Source organism: Tenebrio molitor, chromosome 1, assembly GCF_963966145.1.
Source record: "Tenebrio molitor chromosome 1, icTenMoli1.1, whole genome shotgun sequence".
In the NCBI taxonomy this organism is placed as follows: Eukaryota; Metazoa; Arthropoda; class Insecta; order Coleoptera; family Tenebrionidae; genus Tenebrio; species Tenebrio molitor.
In genome coordinates, this window is record NC_091046.1 from 46,298,038 (window position 1) to 46,313,588 (window position 15,551).

Sequence of the window (15,551 nt, forward strand, 5' to 3'; positions counted from 1 at the left end):
GGAGCGCGCGGGGGCCCCCCCGATAATTAAAACGGTCGGAATCCGGTCGGATTGTCGGGATCAGATAGGCCGTGTTTACATACCTGCCGACCGTCGATTTATTCATTTAATATTTAAATGGGATTACTACCGTCGGGAATTGGCGACCAGGTAGCCCACTATCGATGCTAATTCCCCCCCGACAACTTGTTCGCTTGTCGTACACGAGCCGGCCCTGTTCATTACGACGTCGACATTCTTCGGGCACATGCTCACCGTCCTGACACCGATTTAGTACCGAATTACCATCACATTCTCACATTTCGACCGGAGCGGTACCGCCGACGATCCATAACGACCCGTAATTGGCGCAATTAACGGCCAGCGACTACACCAAATGGCGGTACGGTCGTACCCGGCTGTGGTACTGCACCGAGAAGCGACACCTAAGCGAGTACTCCTGTGCGGTACTCGACAACTAAGGGAGTACTCCTTTGGTTGACACCTTGCCGGAAGATCACAGAGGAATCAAACGGGAGAAGACTCTGTAGTACCATGTACACCAAATGTCGATAGGGTCGTACCCGGCTGCGGTACTGCACTGAGAAGCGACAGCTTTTAACAAATCACATCTGCGCCTTGGTTGACACCTTGCCAGAAGAACACAGAGGAATTAAACGGGAAGAGGCCCTGTAGTACCATGTGCGGTACTATTTTGCCAAAGAAGAGTTTTGATGGGCGTCTTCATTTTCGAGCTTGGAACCAGTCCAGTGGTACAGATGAAGATCTCTTCGGAGCTTTGTACGATCGTGGTCTAGGAGTGATCCGACAGTTCTCGTTCCCACACGGGTCTAGTTGGTGGTATTTGTTGTCAAGAGCGTAGACAAGTGGGCATCGTCGAGTCAATCTATGTGGAATCCAGTAGCTGAAAGATGAAAAGTGAGCCAAGCCAGTAGCTGCATTAAGAAGATGAACAAAGAGCATCTGACAGACGCGCGATATTGAAGTGACGTCAACACTTTTCACGACCACAATAAGAACTAAACACAGTCACACCAAATTACAAGTCTGACAGACAGACGGATAAATAAATACATACATATATAAATAAATAAACCCGTAAATAAGAGAGGAAAAAAAGGGAACATTTTACAGTGCCGGATCGACAATGGCTGAAATGTAATTTGTACGTTTGTAAGCTGCGCTATAGTGTCCGTAATTTGAATTAAAATCGCCCGTCATCTTGCCACTAATTAAACGAAATGCAGTCAACCAGACGAGTATTGTGGACGGTGTGGTGGGCAGAACGTCGCCGCCACCGCTGGCCGTCCATCAAGACGAGTAATTACTGCATTGTTGTAAAATCGAAAGCGGCCACGGCGTTAGAAAACGACAAGACAAGTTGGAAAAAATCCGGGCAAGGTCGTCGATTTTTCCTCCGGGGCCGTCGCTCTCGTTTGGGCAACGCTCCGGGCTGATGGCTTAACAAAGGGGCAAAAACGACAATCGACCAAAACGTCAATATGTGCCAGTAAAGTTGGGAAGACAAAACAATCTGCCCAACTGCAACAGTCGAAACGGTTTTTAGTTCTGGCACAAACATTCGAGGAATGGAACGAGCCGCCTCCGGTCCACTCCGACCAACGCCATAAAAATATCAACCGATTCGGTTTTTACCAGGGTCTGTGTTGTCTTCGCTGATGCGCTCGCGGCGCAAAGAGTTTAAGAGGTTTTTCCCCCTTGACACGTCGTCCAAGCGCCAGATATACAAATTGGACGGTTTTTTCGACGAAGAAGCGGAAGCTGTGAACTTGGTGTTACTGAGGGAATTTTGCAACATAGTGGTTCTAGGAGATGGTTGGTGGCCGGATTTGAGTCCGGGTGATTATTCGTGGACTGGCACGTCATGTCTAAATGGTCAAGAAATTGGGCTCAATATTGAAAGCTTTGACTTTCCGAAAAGATGGTTCCTCAAGGGAGACTTGTAGACCCTGTTCTATTAGCAATAACTACATTCTCAGTAGGGAGGAATTAGAACTAGAATCTGTTTTCTAATAAAGTCTAACTAGTTTTGGATCTAAACTGAAAAGAAAATGGTCTAATTTGGATTTTGTTTGAATTTTGAGAGTCTAGATATAGAATTGGAGCAAATGAGGCACTAGAAAAGTTCCTCTTGAAGCTAAAAGTTTGAGTCCGAAAACTGTTGGTCATAATGAGAGTTTTAGATTTTTTTTAGATGTGCTACTCTAGAATATCTTCTGGGGTCTATTCTATTAGACAGTATTATATTTTGTCGCGAAGTGATTAAAAACAATAGAAAAAATAGTAATCCCTTTATCGATAAGAAGTAATAGATCATAAATATCTCTTTATCAGAATGTTGGATTCTTCTGGAAGAGCTAGGAACTGATAAGAACTGACCAGATTTGAGTCTAGGTGGTTATTTGTGGGCTGTACTAAGAAAGTTGCCATTCGTGTGATCGTGTAATTATTGGCCTCGCTGCGCCAGTGCAATAAACTTGTAAAAGTACTCTAGTTCCTTATCACGTAATATTATTAAGAGACAACTTTTATAGAAATTGTTTGACACATCGTGGCTTGTCGAATTTATTTTACATACATTTCGGCGCCATCTTTTTTTGAATTCTTTTTTATTTAACAAATTGTTATTCGACTGGTTTAACGTAACGATTCAACAACAAAGTTTCTTGCACTTTTATTTTCCACAAAGTTGCGTTTTTGTGAACGTGGTACCAACGGCCGAAAAACTGACCAGATCTGAGTCCCATGATTAACAAGTCACGCCTAATTACTCCAGGCGTAAATGTTTCGCTTTGTTAGTCCGATTGTGCAAAGAAACCACTCCAGTCTGATCTATTTCGTCACATTGTTCCTGTGCAGGCGTCACTCAGGGATTCGTTTTAGGGCCGATCCTGTTCCAGAGTATACTGAAAGCTTGTCGTCGTTTTTTCAGTGTTTTTCAGGTCGAGACAGTCGAAGTCTGCAAAAAGCATTTGTTTTTGTCCCGATCTAGTTCAGCTCCTTGGTTGTTTGTTTAACGAATCCAAGCCACGATAATTCCGCCGTTTCTTCGCTCGGTTGGCAGCACCGTCTGCCTCGTTGCACGGCCTTTCTGATGTCTCGTTCTCTTCAGAAAGCACCTTATTTGTGTGGATTCGCGCCCGTAACGAACCGTCATCGTCGTACTTTCCGTAATGAAGTAACATGAAATGAACGTGTCTCGGCCGACATGTAAATAAAGCGGCCACAGAAACAAACTATTGTTGTAAATAAATTAAATCTAAAATGCGGCCGGCCTGAATGGGATCCGAGCACAATAACCGGACCCAGGTGTCCGACACTCGCCGGAAAATCCCGTCGCACTGGAGAAATTCTCTCGTTAAAAAAATTGCGCCGCGGAAATCGCGCCCGCCTGGAAATTTACATTTGGCTGATTGGTCGAAGATGATGATGGAAACTTACCCGGGGGACCCATCCATCACTTACCTGTGAAGCGCGCCCGGCGGCCTCATGTGCATCCGACTGCTCCGGTGACATTTAATAAAGAAATTGCACTTATTAACTTACCGTCCGCCGCCATCTTGTATCGGAAGCGTTCGATCTGTTGAATTTTTTTTCCACGGTCGGAATGTTTTATTGAACAGGAATCTGATCGAAAGTTTGAGCAGCATGTGCTTGTTTGTTCCATCACCAATGGGGTTCAGGGGCAGGGAAAAAATTGCCTCACGTGTTTAGCGCTCATACACACCCACACTAAAGATTAGGAGATTGTCTGGAAAGCGGGTGCACAGGCAATTATTTTTAATGGAGATTTCGCCCTGGAAACGAGATTCTTTCAATTATCAGCCCACAAAAAAAATCGCGCTGTTGGGGGTACAAGGACGTGTAAAAATTGTGACAAGGCACCGAAAATGAAGAAAAAAATTAAATTGAAAGTCGTGGAGGAAAGTGCTATAGCAGGCCCAAGTAGCGATCCCTGTGGCACACCCAAATCAACATGACAAGACGTGGTGGGTCCAAAAATTGTGACAGGAGACTGAAAATGAAGAAAAAAATGGGAATTGTAATGAGATACGAAAGTAGTATAGCAGGCCCAAATAGCGATCCCTGTGGCACACCCAAATAAATATGAGGTGCGCGCTTGCACGTGCAGTTGAATTTTTTCACCCTGTAGGTTGAGCGGAGGTGATTAAAGCGTCGTTTTGGTGGAGTACTCGGTCGTACTTAGTGTCTGAGTCTGCACGAAGGCATAAATTTCTGAATTGTCGAGTACTCGGTATATTAGAGGTCACAATGTCGATAGCCCAAGATCCTGTGCGATGAACCGTGGAGGATTTAGTACGTGATTGACTCGAAGAGCTGTAATTACAATTTTGAGAACAATCATCGCATTCAAAACTGCTCTGGCTGGGATTGTCGTTTTTAATTGTATCCAGAATTAGTCTTGAGTAATTTTTTTTGAGTCGTGGGGCGTCAGTTCGGAAATTGGATGCGGTTTTCTTAAAACTACGTCGATGTTTTGTGACGAGAACCGTGGAGGATCGTCTCGGAGACGAAGCAAACGAGGCAGAAATAATTGAGGAGTCGTGAAACAATGTTTTATAAGCAGTTTTAATTACCGAACACGAACCTTTCACGTCTCCAAGCGAACTTTTCAATTTGGCGAGTAACAAGCAGTCGATTGTGAAGTTTCCGCGAGAATAATTAATGATACAATTCCCCTTCTTGTCAGTGCGAAATAATCACTTCAGGTGTTCGTCAAGACGAATGCAAATCTTATGAATATTTATACGGTGTATGCATAGGGAATCGCGCCTTTGGTGAGACGCATTATTATTCATACCGCAAAACGAGAACGACGAGACGTTAATTGGTCCCGGTACTAGGCCAAAGGCACCATCCGACGGGTAGTACCGGACGATTGAGGCTAGCGCTCCCCTCAACGAAAAAAAGGGACACGGCGGTACCGCTTTCTGCAAACCACGAGCGAGCTTGCAGAAAAATCAACACCCGCCAGGGTCGTACCCGTTTGGTACTTTACGCAGAACGCGTACTTGAAATGCAGATCGTTTTGGAACGATGCACTGCCGGTACTAGGCTAAAGAGACCATCCGGCGGATAGTACCGGACCAACGAAAAAAGGGACACGCCGGCTCGTACCCGTTTGGTATTTCACCCAGAATGCCCACTGGAAATGGAGCTTTTGTGACGATGCGCTTTTGGTTCCAGTGGTACCACTGCGACCTGTCCAGGGTGCCGGCGGAGCTGGCGTCCAAGTTCGTGGAGCTGGGCCCCGACGACGACACCATCCAGTTCCTGCAGCGCTCCGAGGAGAAGTCCGACTGGATCCTGACCCAGATCTGGCACTCCATAGTGAAAACCTTCCTGGGCTGGTTCATGACGCAGACGTCGATCAATGGGTGAGTCTTAATTTAATTAGCCGACACAATGACCATCTCGGCCGACATAACAGGATGCCGGGCAAAAAAGCGCCCATTGAAAAATGTTTGTTCATTAACAACCATAATAGAAGGCTTGTCTAACTCTTACCTGACTGTCATTCTGAGCATAACTAATTATATAATTACGTTTTTTTTCCTTCGTTGCTCGACAGTCATTAGGCCTGTGGAATCTAGCCGATCGAAAAAACACTCCACATTATTCGATAATTATCGTGGCGACGGTGTCGGAAAAGTGTAATTATGAAAAATCGCTCTTGATCGCCCCACCAGATGGTGCGCTCCGTTTCAAAACCCAAAGAACAGAGGGAAAGTGTAATTAATTTTTTGCGACCGGCGATGGGCGAGTTTTACGCGAGGGGATTAGACCCATGATGGATCGCCACCAAGACGTCATACGCCACGGGATCCAGGTCCCCTCGCAGCTGCGGGCCCCAAAGATGGTCCAGATTGTCCGGAGAGTTTTTTATCGGGACAATTAGAACGGATTCCTTTTGCTCTCTGTTGTTTAATTAACAGATTTCCGAGAAGGAGACGCCGATTAAACAATCTTAATCTTTGTAATTATCTCCGAGGGGAGAGATCACGTCGCCGACGTTCGATTCGACGAGACTGTCTTTCTTTTTGCAAGAAAAAATTAATGAAGACGTTCCCGGTTTTTTAATTGTCGCTCGGATTATTTCGTCGTTTATTTTTGTCGACTGGCGGTTTTGCAAAATAATTAAGAAATCGACGGAGGTCGATCGGGGATCATTAAACAGTGATAAAAGCGCCATAAGGATACGAATGTAATCACAGCGGCAGTTTGCACAAGAATAAATTCAATCATTAACGAAGAGTTTTTGTTTGATTGTTACAAGGTGAAAAAACTAGTAATTAGAAGAGGAGGAGGACGGAATGTGGTGAAGAGAAATAAAGAAATCCAGAAAACGAAGATAAATCGAAAAGAAGAAATGTGATCGACACGTGAGGCAGGATGCAATTTGCAGCAATCAGAAATTAGAAATGAAAGAAGTTCACTTAAAAGACTTCCCCAAGAATGTAGACACATAAGTAATTCACTTCTTGAAAAAGAAATCAATACGTGAAAAATGAAATATTGGTTTCTTTCTTAATTGATGAATGAATCTATGGTTGTATGAAGTTCCACAACAGTTTATTTGGGGATAATAGATCCCTTAAGAAGTTATATTATTTGGAATATGACGAGCGGCAGAAAAAGTTATTATCTCCACTGCCGAGCGGCAGATAAAGTTATTATCTCCACTGCCGAGCGGCAGATAAAGTTATTATCTCCACTGACGAGTGGCAGATAAAGTTATTATCTTCGCTGTCGAGCGGCAGATAAAGTAAACTGACTAAATCATTTGAAATTTTAACAAATTCGTTTCTGAATCTGACATATGGAAAGCTGGTTGACAGATGAATAATTATTTTTAAAAAAATCGGATTTTGTTCACAGCGTTGTTAATACTAGTCATAGTCATAGTAACGGTTTCCAAAACGAGCTACATTAATTTATCAGTGTACCCAATCTTTTCCTTTAAAATAATTCCTGGTTTCTTCACATTTCTTAAATAACTTGTTATGTACTTTGTAGATAAAACTTAATTTTTGCTCCTAATAGCATAATACATATACTATTAATAAAAAAATTGGAAAAACTAATACAGGACGACGAAAACATTTTTTACAGAGCTTGTGATTTGTACCTTTATTGTAAATAAAATGTAAACTAAAGTGGACATATTTTTCACAGCGTGAAATAAAGTACTTTATTTTATAGTTTGGTGAACTTTATTTCGCACTTTACTACATTTGCACTTAACCAAGTTTTATTTAATTTCTGATAAGATGGTTGGCTTCATTATCACTTTCACCACTCATTTTATGGAAATAAGTGTAAAAAACTGGTGACAGCTTTTGACATTTAGCTGATTACCTAAGTTACACAACAACAGTAGTAAATTAATGATACCTGATTTTCAAGTTTTATTTTTATTGCACAGAGACTACGATGTTGCAAAAAGTTATGTATTCAATTTGTGAATAAAACACATTTTCTGGACGAGGAGTTAGAACACTCGCTGCGGTCGCGCGTGGAATCGCCCCACTTGTAAAAAAAAGTAGTGTATACGAATAGAAGTATTTTCTGTTGGAGATTCTCTAATAGATTGTTGAAAAGAAAAAAAATTCGTTGCACTTTACTAGACCGTATTATGCGTAAAGCAGGCTTTGTTATTAGATTTTCTTTTATAAATGTGTCATCTTCGAACTTCCAACGCTTACTTTCTTTTCACGCCACACAAATGAGAAATCCATAAGTGTCGTCAGACCTCGGTTGCTATTTCAGTCGGTTTTTGCCCTCGCAGGTCAAAAATACGTCGGGGCCTAATAACCCAATAATCGCAGAATTCGGTCGCGAGATGTCTCTGCGTCGATTTAGGCAAAGACACGAAGCAATCTGCACGAAAGCCACCGTCACACACAGAAAAATTTTCTGCTTTACGTTAATAAACATTCCTGTTTTTACTTGTGGTGTATGATTTAGTTGCACACACATCCATTTGTTACTCTATATTAAGAAAATTTACACGGAACACAGCTTTACTCCTTAGAAGAAATGAGAAAAAATTACGACAATTTCCTGCAACCAAACCATTTATTTGCAATATCGTTATTATACACAACTAATACTTCCTTGTGTGAAGAAAATCAAAAAGATTTGTTTGAATGCTGTAAGACATTTGTTTGCGTTTAATAACATTTTTTTATGGGAATGAGCTGAGGAATGATTTTGTTTCAAACAAATCAAAAAGGATATAAATGAAAGAACAATTTAGTTACCATTATTAAATTTTATTCATAAGAATAGAATTACGTTCTTCCGATATCGGGTATCGACGAACGTGCTTTTGTAGTAAATTTTTGTAAGGATGACAATGCATTTAACATATTGGCATTTCGACTGTGCCAACGTCTAATGTGTGTGTGTTCTTGTGAATTGTGGAATTTAGTAAAAATAATCAAAATGGAAAAGCAATATTGGGACCTAGCTAGATTCCTTATTGAAAAGTGTAACCTAGAACATTTGGTGCAAGTCTTCACAGGTGAGTACCTACTTTTACCTATTATTGCGCAACATTACATATCGAACCCTGCAGCAGGATTGTTTCTAAGGCAGTACTAAATTAAAATAGAATAAATCACAAAGGCTAATGGATTTTAGTATTTTTATCATATTTTCACGTTTTTAGCTTTAGTAATGGGCAGCAGCTTGTAACCACCTGATCCTGATAGAGTTATCACTTATCAGTTCTCACCCATCCCGTTCCTACAGATGAATTTCATATTTTTGTTCCTCGCTCTAAGTCTGTGCACTATGGCGTTCGCGCCACAGAAGTTATCTAAAAATGTAGGTTCAGGGTGTAATTTGGCGCGCATTGTTGATATTAATTTCTGAGGACTAAGTTATCCAATTTTTATAATGGTCATTGCATGTTCAAAAGTTTTTGAAATTTTTTAAGAATAAATAAACAAAATATCTAATTGTTCCATAATGTCACTAAACTGGGTAATTTCCACACTCTTTTAAAACATGGTTAACCCCAAGCTAAGCATGTGAGATTTTATTTTATTAGAGTTAATTTCTGCCAAAAATTAAATATCCACTTGGTTACTTCCACTAATTGTCGCAAACTTTTTGAAATAACTGGGTCCATTATTGAGTAATCTTACCATACATAAATAAGTATTAATTACACACATTACCTCATTCTAAATTTCTAAATTTATGAATTAAAAAAATACTGGATTGAATAATCAATTCTCCTTCTTTATCTCATCAATAATATTCTATAAAATTTTGATGGTTATTGTATATTAGTGAGTCTATTTGCACAGTTGTTACTTTCAATATAAAGAACTAATCATTCTCTCTTTATCTATCCTTATGCACTTTCTGTGTGAATGTTCTGTATATAGGAACTAAGTAAATGTGAAAATATGTAGATACCTCGTAGCATTATTAATGAAAAATTTATTATTATAAAAAATGTTCATTGTAGAAAACCAAATTACTCTAGAGGAGTTGGAACAACTAACACGAAATGATGAATTATTTTCGACAATTGTACCGTCAATAGGTGAACGATTAAGAATAAAGAGACATTGGCATCATAATATACATAATGCACAACCGTTACATGTAAGCTTATTTCGTTTAATTTTTTTGGTTTAAATGAGTATACTTATTATGCTTACTATTTTTGTGTGTTTATCTTTCTTGTGAATCACATGATCACGTGCACCATAGAATAATACGTTCCTGTTCAACAGGGCGATTATCAGCGACCGTCAGAGGATACACCTGACATTACAGATTCAGAAGTTTCCACCATCACCATACCATCAACATCAAATTTATCTGCAAACAGTTACGAGTATGTCAATGACAGATTGAACGCTGAAATAGAATTTGACAACGATACCGAAAATGTTCAATCGGCAACAAATCAACCTCTCCCGAACACAATATTGAATGCTGAGATATTAATACTAGAAAGTAATAATGAACATGAACAATCAGATCAACCTCTCCCTAAAAAAATGAAGCTTGGAGATAATACTTTCCATCAGTGCATGGTGGATTTTGACCTAAAGAAATTACTTGCTAAAACTGTTACTGGCCAAGCCATAATGGCGTCATACAATGACAGAGGGTTGAGTCCTAAGTGCCAAGGGTATTTAACGAACATAGTCATCTGTAACTTTTTTGATATCGATATAAAGTTAGTACTTATAATTACGTAAGTGGTAAACAGTGGGTGTGTTACAATGATTATTTTTCTCCACCAGCGTCCGCCTCACGAATGACATATTGTCACAAGTCGCCAATGCGATAGTGGATTTATTTCCAAAAGAATGCAAAGAAGTGTACTTCTCTGCTCCAGTTCCTAAAAGGTACTCCAAAACCAATACAGCTGGCATAGCAAGAGGTAAACTGGTAGACAAAAATCGAAACATGTTACAATTTTTAAGAAAATGCAAAATGCTATCCAAAAAGGATACCTCTGAAGACGATAATGGAGGAAGTGGAGATGAATCTCATGTTGGTATGTAGACCTATGCATATTAGGTACCCCCATTTCCGCGTGGGGAAGGGGCTTATACCATAATGAGTGGAAATGGGGTAACATTATCTAGGTATATTTATAAAACGAATTACATTGTAGATTTGGATGATGTAATGAGAAGCGCAGATTGGCTCAAAAACAATTGCGAGCCATTTGAAAGTGTTTTAGCGCACTGGAAAAAATCATTCCAACTAAGAAAAAAGTTTTCTTCTCCTAACTCCAATAACGACCCCATTACGATATCATCGATTTATGACGACTGGCCTATTTTAAAATTATCCACGGGATATTTACTGGTAATGCTTTAAATTATAAAATAACTGGTAGGGAACCCATTATTTCACAAGTTTGCGCAACAAAACCTAACGTTGAAATTTTTTAAACGAATAATTATGGGGCACCCCTGCACACGTTTTCATAATTAGGTTCCCTTGTTTTTTTCAGATAGAAAGTGATTTCGAAGAACTATATAAAGACAAAGTTTGCATGCTTTTCGAACATTGGCCATCAACATTTGAAAGCGTGTTAGAAGTATCAAAAAACAAGAAGCCGACCAACGGCATACTGTTTGAATTGCTGAATGGCGGAAAGCTTAAAAAGGGTAATTCATAATTATCTTGGCGCGTTCTATATAAATAAAGTGCGATATGATTTCTGTAGATTCCGAAGATGTCATTAAGTTTTTAGTGTTGTTCGAAACAGTTTCGAACAATGCTAGCAAAGTGGTAAAGAAAGGAGGAAAAACTTATTGGAAACCTACGGTGGCAGAATCTCAGGAGGGTTTCATTCTTCACGTTAAGGTATATCATTCTGTTTATATTGAAACAAGTATATTAGTAATAGCAATTGCAGGCTCCAAGTAACATTCACGATGCCATTGAGGCGAAAAGGACTAAAATGGCCAGCTTTGGGATGACCGTCCAACCATACATCATCATCGTCGGCCCAACATTTTACGACATCCAGACTGTTCATCTCTACATCCATGACACTTTATATACAGTGCCAACTCTGCTGAAAGCCGTTGACGTATGTTTCAAGTCTTTTATAGTTTTTGACTTACAATATCCGTTGGAGGCTGAACATATATGGTTTCTTATCCAGTGGATCATTTACGATATTCATTTAAAAAGTGATAAAAAACTGCCCCAGATCTTCCAACTCCACAATCAAATTAAAAATCAAAAATCAGTATAGGATCACAATGTTACGTTGCACTTTATGTCGAAAAACCTTTTTGAAATGCAATATTTTTATTTTTCATCTGAAAGTACAACATCCTTTGCAGCAAAATTATTTATGTGGTTATCAATATTGTTTACGTAAATTTTCCAATGTATTCAGTTTGAAGAAACATATGAACAGCAGTAATCATTTGGTTGTAGCCTCAAACCATATTAAGACAAGGAACGTTTGCGTGGACAGTGACTTAAGTAATCGAAGTAATGTATCTCAAAATGACAAAGATGATAATGCTGCCATTTCTGATTTTGATGAAATAAACACTAAAGATATACCAGTTCAACTTACAGACACAGATCTGACTCGATGTCTCTTAAAATTTATTGGATCCTTATATTGTAATCCCTCCATAACAAGAAATCTTGTCCAGGAGATAATCTCGCATAGTTCTGAATTAATTGATGACATACTAAACTATATTAAGATTGAGTTAACAAAAGCCTTGGATTCCAACCTTCATGGAATAATACAGCCGATATTTAACTTCAGTGTATTTGAAAACTTTAAAACAGAATATAAACGTTTTAAATACATGGAATCTGAAAAATACCTAATACAGCCAAAGTCTGTTGTTATTGGTGAAATGCCGGACAGTCGTAGAAATCCGGAAAATACAATTATCATGAGCTCAAGAAAATGTGAGGCGCAAGTAATTCCTATGCGAAAATGCTTAAAAAAATTTTTGGAACTTCCTGGCGTTTTTACCGTCATTCAATCATTTATTGTCAGTGAATCAAATAAGGATCAGGAATTGTCTAGCATTTTTTGTGGGAGCTTGTGGAAAAATCTACAACACACTTTTGGTGAAAAAATTGTTTTGCCGATTTTACTGTACTATGACGATTTTGAATCGAATAATCCTTTAGGTTCTAAAGCTGGTATACATAAAATAGGTGCCTTATACTATACAATTGCTGGCATTCCACCTTCTTTTTCTTCAACGTTAAATAATATTTTTCTTTGTCAATTAATGTACAGCTCTGATAGGTCAATGTTTGGAAATAGAAAGGCATTTAATTCATTACTTGAGGAATTACAGTTTCTAGAATCGAATGGTGTTACTTTACAACTTCCAGAAGGTAATTTGCGAGTTTACTTTTGTTTATTTGCTGTATTAGGAGATAATCTGGGACTTAACTCTTTGCTCGGATTTACTGAATCTTTTAGCAGCCATTATTTTTGTCGTAAATGTTGAAGCAGCAAAGCTGAAACTCAGGTGGCCATTTTTGAAAATTATTCCACTTTGAGGAATCAACAAAATTATAAGCTTGACGTCGTTAACAAAGAATTTGGGGTTCAAGGTTCCTGTATTTTTAACAGTTTAAAAAACTATCACAATGTTGAAAATATCACATTTGACTTAATGCATGACATTTATGAGGGTATTTGTAGATATGATATGGCGAAAATTATAAAACAACTTATATCAAAAAAATATATCTCACTAAATTGCTTAAATCACCGATTGAAATACTTCCAATATAACAGCAATGTTGACATAGGCAATCCTATACCAGCCATTTCTGACCATCATCTAACTAAGGGTTGTTTAATAATGTCGGCTTCAGAAATGGCTGCTCTTGTAACTTACTTTGGAATAATAATAGGTGACAAAATACCAGAAGGAGACGAACATTGGAGGCTATATTTGTTGTTATATGATATAGTCGACATAATTACGAGTCCTGCAATTACAACTTCTAATTTGAGCCTTTTAAAATGTTTAATTGCCGAGCATAACAGTCTTTATCAAGAATTATTCCAAGAAGGCTTGAAACCCAAGTATCATTTTTTAGTTCACTATCCTTCAACTATGCTATGTGTTGGTCCTCTAAAACATCTATCGTCCATTCGTTATGAGGCTATGCATAAATTGTCGAAAGTTAATGCCCACATTGTTAACTCTAGAATAAATTTGCCATATACGTTATCACTAAAGTTACAATTGCGATTGGCATATAGACTTTTGAGTAATAAGGGAATCGAAAATTCGTTTGAAACTGGCAAATTCCTTGGTACTTTACAGAATTATAACTTAAACGATGCATTTCCTACAGACTGCATCAGTGACTTGTATGTAGTTAGTTGGGCTAAAATTAATGGAATATTCTATAAGATCGGTTATGCTTTTCACGATAAAACAAATGACGTAAGTGAACCAATTTTTGGTGTAATTCGAAATGTTGTCACAGACTGGAGCGGTAGCGTTTACATTGTTTATGACAGTTGTGTCACTGTGGGTTTTAACAGTCACATGGCAGCATTTGAAATCGAGATTTCAACTAAACAAAATAGAAAAAGAATTATAAAACTTAATCCACAACATTTAATTATTCCTCGATCCATTCATATAGGAATTGATGGAACACATATGATTGCAAAAATTATTCAGTAAAGGTTTTTCGGCAATTTTATAAGCTTTTCCGTTCGTAATTTAGTTAAGTAGTCTAGTTAGAATAGTTAGTTAAGTAGTTTAGTTAGAACTGCAATGTTACCATGTATACATAAACCAGTTCGTAAGTATTTCTTAAATAAAAAAATATTTGCAAAATATATTTTTTTAATTTCCAAATATGTACCTACATACCACCTATAGATAAAATATGTAAATTTCAGGAATAAACAATAAATTTGCCATTAATAAATCCTTCACAACTAACAGCCGATAATTAATTTTTCAGAAGACTATTTTGATACTCTGAAATAAACAACTATAGAACGTTCTATCCACACATTTTGCTGCAACTGTAAAGCTAGAGTACATGCTAATAAACTTGCAGTTTCTAGAAATAAATTGTAACTTCTTATAAATAAAGAAGGTAAGAAAATTAAAATATACATTTGTTGTGCGCAGTAAAGCCAACTGGAGGCTAATAAAACTATCGAAATTTGTTCGCAATGTTTTAATTCTCACAAACAAATTTAAGTGACTCCAAATAAGCAAAACTCCAAATTTGTAATTAAGCGTTTGTGGTCAATAGCAAACGTAATGCAATTAAATGGTTTAGTTCCTATAAATAAAAGTTTAATTCGCCGCCGGTAAAGAAATCATTTATTGATGAATAATTAATTTTATTTATTTGAAATAAACTGTTCTCTGTGTGCAGATCAGCCGCCCGAATCTTGACAGGTTAATTAAAATAAAGAGGGAAAAAAAGAAAGTGAAAAATTGACGAAACCGGCGATTATGCCGTTTCGTGAGCGTTTTTCTTTTCGCACCGAGGCCAACGCCGATATCAATTATTATCAGGCGAGCCGTATGACTAATTCGGTTATTGTCCGAATAAAAGAAAACAAGAAAAGCAGGCATTGTGTCCGAAAATAACGCACCTCGTCCCCCATTGTGTCGCCCTAATTAAAATCGCACCCGCCCGAATTAATCCGCATTTTTTCCGGCGGCCGAGAAGAACATTCCGTGTGGTTTTATTTGTGCGATTTTTAACACGGCCAGGATCCCTTGAAAAAGAGAAGCAGCTTAATAATCCGCGGTACTTATAGAATTATGCATGGGCATTTTTTTGCCGGTTAACTATTTCGACGCAGCACCGCCATCTTTAATGAGAAGAAGACAGGACTGCCAGACGGCGAGATCCTGAATTAATTCGTCGCATTAATCTTCCCGGCCGCAATAACTAACCTACACAAAGGGCTGTCGGAATTGTTCGGCTCGAATTGCATTAATGCTAATTCGCGGACACCGAATGATCACGCAAAC

At 38.4% G+C, this 15,551-nt stretch overlaps 2 protein-coding genes across 4 annotated transcripts in view; both read left to right on the forward strand.

Annotated features, from left to right (window-relative positions):
- The window catches only part of LOC138139130 (protein-L-histidine N-pros-methyltransferase), a 65,432-nt gene that overhangs the window by 4,506 nt on the left and 45,375 nt on the right, over positions 1 to 15,551 (forward strand). For both annotated transcript variants that reach the window (XM_069059308.1, XM_069059317.1), the window contains exon 2: positions 5,230 to 5,420. In XM_069059308.1, coding sequence (XP_068915409.1) covers positions 5,230 to 5,420 — 191 coding nt within the window. The remainder of the gene's footprint in view (positions 1 to 5,229; positions 5,421 to 15,551) is intronic.
- On the forward strand, positions 7,943 to 14,380 carry LOC138139108 (uncharacterized). Of its 2 annotated transcripts, XM_069059276.1 has the most exons (7): positions 7,943 to 9,666; positions 9,798 to 10,249; positions 10,317 to 10,573; positions 10,694 to 10,890; positions 11,039 to 11,195; positions 11,255 to 11,394; positions 11,447 to 14,380. In XM_069059276.1, exons 1-7 carry the CDS (start codon positions 9,514 to 9,516, stop codon positions 11,789 to 11,791), a joined length of 1,701 nt encoding a protein of 566 aa, XP_068915377.1. In that variant the 5' UTR covers positions 7,943 to 9,513; the 3' UTR covers positions 11,792 to 14,380. The 2 variants fall into 2 exon arrangements, with proteins under 2 accessions (XP_068915377.1, XP_068915386.1); XM_069059285.1 differs by having other exon boundaries at positions 7,943 to 10,249.

Coding starts and splice junctions, on each gene's coding strand:
- LOC138139108 (XM_069059276.1), top strand. CDS start 9,514: ATGTTCATTGTAGAAAACCAAATTACTCTAGAGGAGTTGGAACAACTA. Junction 9,667..9,797: donor ATAATGCACAACCGTTACAT/GTAAGCTTATTT, acceptor CCTGTTCAACAG/GGCGATTATCAGCGACCGTC. Junction 10,250..10,316: donor TTTTTTGATATCGATATAAA/GTTAGTACTTAT, acceptor TTTCTCCACCAG/CGTCCGCCTCACGAATGACA.